We start from the raw sequence: 6,279 nt of genomic DNA on the forward strand, positions 1-6,279 counted from the left end.
ATAAGTATTAAAATGGAAAAAAAACTCACATAAACTCTAAATTCGGTTATTTGTACAATAATTTTTTTTTATTTTATTAATTAAAAATGAAACAATAACAATATATGTTTGAAAAATTAATTTGCAACATAAAAAATAAGTAATTTTCTTGCACATTTCATATTTTATTATTAAAATTCTTAAATTAAAAAATCTAATATATGTTAAATAGGTGGGTGGATGGTTAGCGGATGAAAAAAGTATCATCCACATCCGATTTGATCCATCACCCGCTTCATCCGTCACCGGCTTTTCATCCATTTAATTCGGGTTTTCGTCCATATATTTATAGCGGGTGGAGCGGGTTTGTGGATATCCACTTAATATTGCCATCCCTAATTCGGAGTTAGGCTGAAAAAAACGGAGTAGCGTTATTAAAGAAATGGATCCAAGGTCCAATTAACAAAAATAACAAGTAGATAATCCAAAAGATATTGATCAAAAACCGTTGTGGCTCAAATTCTTACACGAGGAATAAACAACACGACGCATCATCGACTCATCGTCTTCAATTTCTTCATGTTCCCTCAATTTTATAGACACTCAAAAATACTAAAAATAAAATAAAAATTGGAGCTTGGTTTGGTATTGCAGAGCATCAATGGAGGTTTTCAGAGCCACAAATCCTTTGTCTTGGACTACATCAATCTCTAAGCCCCCTTCTTTTCACATTTCCTCTAATTCCCAGGTTCCAAAATTTTGTCTTTCTTTGTAAATTAATCCAATTTCAAGCTTATTAATTGTCTTAGTTTTGCCCATTTTTTTCAGGGTTTCGAGACCAGAAAGTTAAGTTTATGGTGTCTCAGCAAAGAAAATGGGTCTGACCCATCTTCCAAGGTACTGCATTTTTCATAATTCTTCAATTATGAGTGTATTATTTTCTTTGATATTGGTTATTGTTGGTTCATGATATTTTGATGATTAATTTGTGATTGGCATTTACATTGTATTCAAATTATGATTATCATAATCTTCTTTCTTGTAAGATATTCTTATGTTTGGTGGATTGGGAGTTGCAACTAAAGTGATGTTGACTGAGTTTGATCTTAGGTTTTTGATACTAACCCCTAGACTATAACCATTTAAATTATACTTTACATTAGGGAATTGGGGAAGATTAATAGCTGGAGTGGCTAAATGAATTCAAAGTGATAGTAGAATGTGAAATAGTATTACATAAGGTAGCTTATAAAGCATATATTTCTTCAGAAATTCATTTGATATATTTTATTTGTTCATAATCATAGGGCAATCAGATGGTTGTATCAATAACAGGGGCTACTGGTTTTATTGGCAGGCGATTGGTTCAAAGATTACAAGAAGGTAATCAAATGAATGTGTATTGTATTGGCTTTGTATCTTGATAATGATTATTTCTTTTGATTTTTTACATGTTGAGTTGAATTTTTATAGTTTTGGGTGCTATATTTGGACATTTCACTGTTTAATTTTGTTGAAAGTAGGAGCCTTTATGGCTTGTCTAGGTTGCTACAATATAGTCCTTGCTCGAATAGCTAAGCGATCATTCTCATGTAGATTAAGTGATTGGTTATTTAGTTGGCAGTGGGTCTTAGTACTATGGATGAACATGAATAAGAAACAAGTTGAGGTTTAAGGACGTTTTGTAAAAGTGATGATTATGATGGCTAAGACTTAGGAACTATTTGCTAAGAGTAATTCTACCTAAAGGCCTAAACACATTTGGCTTTGTACTGCGCGTAACAATGTTATGGACAACAACAGACTATTTGCTGAATTCATATAATGTTTTTATGACTATTTGCTGAATTCATATATTTTTTCTGTTATCAAAGATATCACAGCTGGTTTTCTCTGTCCTGCACGTGGGGCAATGGTTATGAGTTACTGGGGCTAATTTCCTTCTTATTATTACTTCAGATAAACATCAAGTTCGTGTCTTAACGCGATCCAAATCTAAAGCTCAGCAAATATTTCCCGGTAAGAAGGTAATGATAATGCCTATAATGTATACTAAATGTGTGTGCACAGCTTTTGAATATTAATCTTAGAGTTTACGTCCTATAACAAATAACCGATTTTGTTGTTCTTAATTCCAAAAGACATTTTTTTTTTTGACAAGAAATTCCAAAAGACTATACTTATCCAGTTATCCTTGTTTTTACTTTTTTCATCTGCAGTCAACAAGTTCCCAGGAATTGTGGTTGCAGAGGAACCACAGTGGAAAGAGAGTATTCGAGATTCAAATGCTGTTGTAAATCTGGCTGGTACTCCTATCAGTACAAGGTGGTCATCAGAGGTATGTATTAGTAGCCTCAGTACACCTATATGGCTACATGTATTACTGTATTAGTTTCACAGTCATCAGGATTCCGAGTATGATTTAATTCCATTCACTGTCAATATACATAAATGTCCTCTACCATTAAATCCAAAAGAAGGATCTTTATTTAGCTCATCAGTGAGTCTCAAACCTAATATTGTTATTACCATATTTAAAGAAGTGCAACACAAGATCTCTATCTGAAATACAGTCCAGACCTTAAAATAGTTGATTGCAATTTCTTTTCCTCTATAACAGATCAAGAATGATATCAAGGAAAGCAGAATAAGGGTCACTTCTAAGGTTAGCCCCTTCAGTATATTTTCATCTGCAAATTGCTTCCTTCTTGTTTTTTCTTGGAGAAGTAAAATTGCATATCGCCTTTTCTGTTTATTATAGGATCTAAAAGGTTGCTATACCATTTTCATTCCTTCTTAATTGTGACATTCTTTTCCTTTCTGAAGGTTGTAGAGCTAATAAATGACTTGCAACCTGATAGCAGGCCTTCTGTTCTGGTCAGTGCAACAGCAGTTGGTTATTATGGTCAGTCTGACAAACCATTGTCTTGGCATATTATGTACTTGTATATTGCATCTCCACTGGGCTCAATATCATACTTATTATTTTGTATGTTGCATCTCCTTTGTGCTTGGTATGGTGCTTATAATGTTTTCTTATGTCTTAATATTTTAAATACCTAGGCACAAGTGAGACGCAAATATTTGATGAGAAAAGTCCATCGGGAAATGATTACTTGGCTCAGGTGAATAATATAACATTGATTATGTGCTATTTCATGCTATTAAGGATAGATGCATCAAGTTGTAAGACTTGTGAACCATATTTTTGGATTTAAGACTCTAATATTGTTGTTGCTTGGTATCTAGCATGTTCCAAGGATGAATTTTCGGTTCCCTTTTGATTGTTTTTGAAATGCAGCAATTTGTTTGATGACAATGCATAAGAAGCATGTGGTTTTATTCTAGCCATCTCACAAGCCTCTGTAGTATTAGATCCTTGTAAAATACGAGTGCTTTATTGCTTTTAGAATCCCTTAGTTTTTTAAACAGAAAATCCAACTTAAGTGGAATCGTCTTAACTCTTTAAGAATATGCAAGGAAACAGATATTATTTAGTGGTGGTAGTTCATGATGAGTCAATATTTAAAAATATGATGGTTACTTGTCAGCAGCTTTCCAGCCTGGTGTAACTGATGTTTGAGGCCATTAGATGCAATCCTTAAAGACTTTATTTTCAATTTTTTGAGAATTTCCCATGCTCTTCAACTGAGTATAAGCTTGTGGTAAACCTTTATTATTGGGCTCTGGACATGAGGCAGCCAAGGGAAGTCTCTCTCAATTTCTGGGTCTAGGGTCTAAGTGTTCTCTTTTTGGAATTAGCTGTCCATGTCTGACTGGAAACTATCTTCTACCTTTGATCCTGACCATTGTCGTGGAAGTCTTTCAAATTCCATTAAAAATTTCTCCTGTTGTCCTGGAGTTGGGGGTTTATATATGTTTAACTTTAAGATGTATCCTTTAGAATTGGCCTATCTACAACACATTGTTGGATTTTAGTGTTGAGGATAAAAGTTGTCTGCAATTTTCTTAAGATTTGCCATCTAGGGTCTAATATGCTTGATTTTAGCCTTTGGAATGGAATTTCTTGCATAATGTTGGATCCAGGTGCAACATTGGTCTCAGAGACTAACTCCTCTGAAAGTTGAAATCTGGGCGCCTTGCACTTCTTGTCTTCATGAGATAAGGATGATTTTGTATGCATTAGAAGTTTGTGGCTGTGAATGCTGAGTACCTTTCTGCCTCCTCCCCACTGCATCTTTTAGGATGTGGTAGATCATCCTTACTGACATGCATTTACCTAATCGTGATAAGCAATTCTGTCTTCCTTCCCCTGCATTCTCAAGGATATTGTTTAATTTATCCTTATATACATCATGTACCTAATATTGATAAACCATTCTTCAGGTTTGTAGAGAATGGGAGGCCTCGGCACTGAAAGTCAACAAGGATGTAAGGCTAGTACGTATTCGCATTGGGGTGGTTCTAGGAAAGGATGGCGGTGCTCTAGGTACTCATTCATCATTAGAAACTGGTGTTATCATTTCAGCTGAGCTTCTCTCAAGAGCATTATCTAATGAATCTTTTTTCCTTGCATCATTCCTGAGTAAAAGATTTATGCGATAGTCAACTGATCTTGACTTTTCTTCAATTATCTGCAGCCAAGATGATCCCCCTTTTCATGATGTTTGCTGGTGGACCTATAGGGACTGGAAAACAATGGTATAAAGTTTACTCCTATCTTCACTCCCTTAATCCTTTTTATACATAAATGGTAATGCTCTCAAAAAACAGTGATTTTTCTTTGTTATATTAGGTTTTCCTGGATCCATTTGGATGACATTGTAAATCTGATTTACGAAGCTCTAGTAAATTCGAGTTATGAAGGTTATATTCTTTTTTACTTGGGCTTTAAATCTGTATCATAATTATATCTTGACTGCTTATAGCCAAAAATAATACCGTCTTATGACTCTTATCATTAGTCCTTTATTATAGCCAAAAATAAGATTCAGCCTTTATATATGAAGCTTTTGTTCTGTATTTGATGATGTGCAATTGATATTTAGGAGCTAGGTCGTGTAACTTATCTCATGCGGCTTAGTTGAAAATTTTGGTGTACTAAACAGTGGATGTCATTTAAAATTCAGGTGTTATCAATGGAACTGCTCCAAACCCTGTTAGACTAGGAGAGATGTGCCAACATCTTGGAAATGCCTTAGGCCGACCCTCATGGCTCCCAGTACCAGACTTCGCACTCAAGGCAGTTCTTGGAGAAGGAGCTACCGTAGTAAGTTTTTTCTTCCTTCTGGCTCCCGTGCGCCTGTTCATTACTTCCTCTCCGGGTTGCTATTTGTGCTGATTCGTAATGGTATACGAAAGGAAACAAAAGACTCATCATTCATTCATTTGCTCTTGGCCCCTCGCAGGTTTTGGAAGGGCAGAAGGTTCTTCCTACAAGAGCCAAGGAATTAGGTTTCTCTTTCAAGTATGCCTACATAAAGGATGCCCTGAAAGCTGTCTTATCATCGTAAAGTGCAAAAAATTGCTTGAGAAACTGGTCATCATTCTTTAAAATATTTTTTGGGCAAACATGCTAGAACCATGAAGATCTCTGTTTCAATTGTGTAGTAGACAGAGAACTGGGTGTCTGTTTTGTTTCTCGCCTTGTTGTAGATTAATGAATACTTATACGATGGCTACGTGATGTCTCCGACAGTCCGATCAGAGTTTGTGAAAAATGCGCATTTAAGGTAAACTTCTTTTGTTAGTGAACTGAGAAAGCTAAATTGCATTTTGCTCCTCAGTAATAGGAACTTTACCAATTTCTGCATAATATTCACAATTCTTACTATATACAACTACAAATGTTTCTCATACTTCTGTTGCTGCTTAAAGTGAGTTTTTTTGTTTGCATTTCTGTTTATCAACTACGTCCCGATTAACAAACTAGCTGCCCTGATTAGAACCGTGCTCGGGCTGACTCTTAAGTCCTGATTCCTGATTCGGTAATCCTGGCCAGTTAAATAGTTAATAGGAAGAACAAAAGAAATACTGTACCATGAATCATGAGCAACTACTTTTGAAACTAAACTTGAAATTTGCAATATTAAGAAAAAATCCGGTGCCAGGTGCTCGATTAAAAAAGGGTGAATTATATCAATGTTAAACACGCCTAATTAATCCAAGTTAATACATAAACTAAAATTAAGTACCTCCGCAATTTGCACAACGTTTAACCTGTGCTAGTGATTCAAAGGATATTTACTTTTAAGATGCTCGCTTTAGAATTCCCTCAAAGAGATGCCTACTTTAATGTTTATATAGTTGACAAAATTCGTTTCATATACTATCCCTCAA

General features: G+C 35.0%; 1 protein-coding gene across 1 annotated transcript; it reads left to right on the forward strand.

Moving 5' to 3' along the window:
• The first annotated feature begins 438 nt into the window (after positions 1–438).
• LOC110705186 (epimerase family protein SDR39U1 homolog, chloroplastic-like) lies at positions 439–5,798 on the forward strand. Its single transcript, XM_021883041.1, has 13 exons — positions 439–727; positions 808–876; positions 1,287–1,362; positions 1,939–1,998; positions 2,199–2,317; positions 2,600–2,644; positions 2,806–2,884; positions 3,043–3,104; positions 4,327–4,429; positions 4,581–4,641; positions 4,736–4,806; positions 5,070–5,209; positions 5,349–5,798. Exons 1-13 carry the CDS (start codon positions 641–643, stop codon positions 5,451–5,453), a joined length of 1,077 nt encoding a protein of 358 aa, XP_021738733.1. The 5' UTR covers positions 439–640; the 3' UTR covers positions 5,454–5,798.
• The last annotated feature ends 481 nt before the right edge of the window (positions 5,799–6,279 follow it).

The sequence above is a fragment of the Chenopodium quinoa genome, unplaced genomic scaffold (assembly GCF_001683475.1).
Source record: "Chenopodium quinoa cultivar QQ74 unplaced genomic scaffold, ASM168347v1, whole genome shotgun sequence".
Lineage (NCBI taxonomy): Eukaryota > Viridiplantae > Streptophyta > Magnoliopsida > Caryophyllales > Amaranthaceae > Chenopodium > Chenopodium quinoa.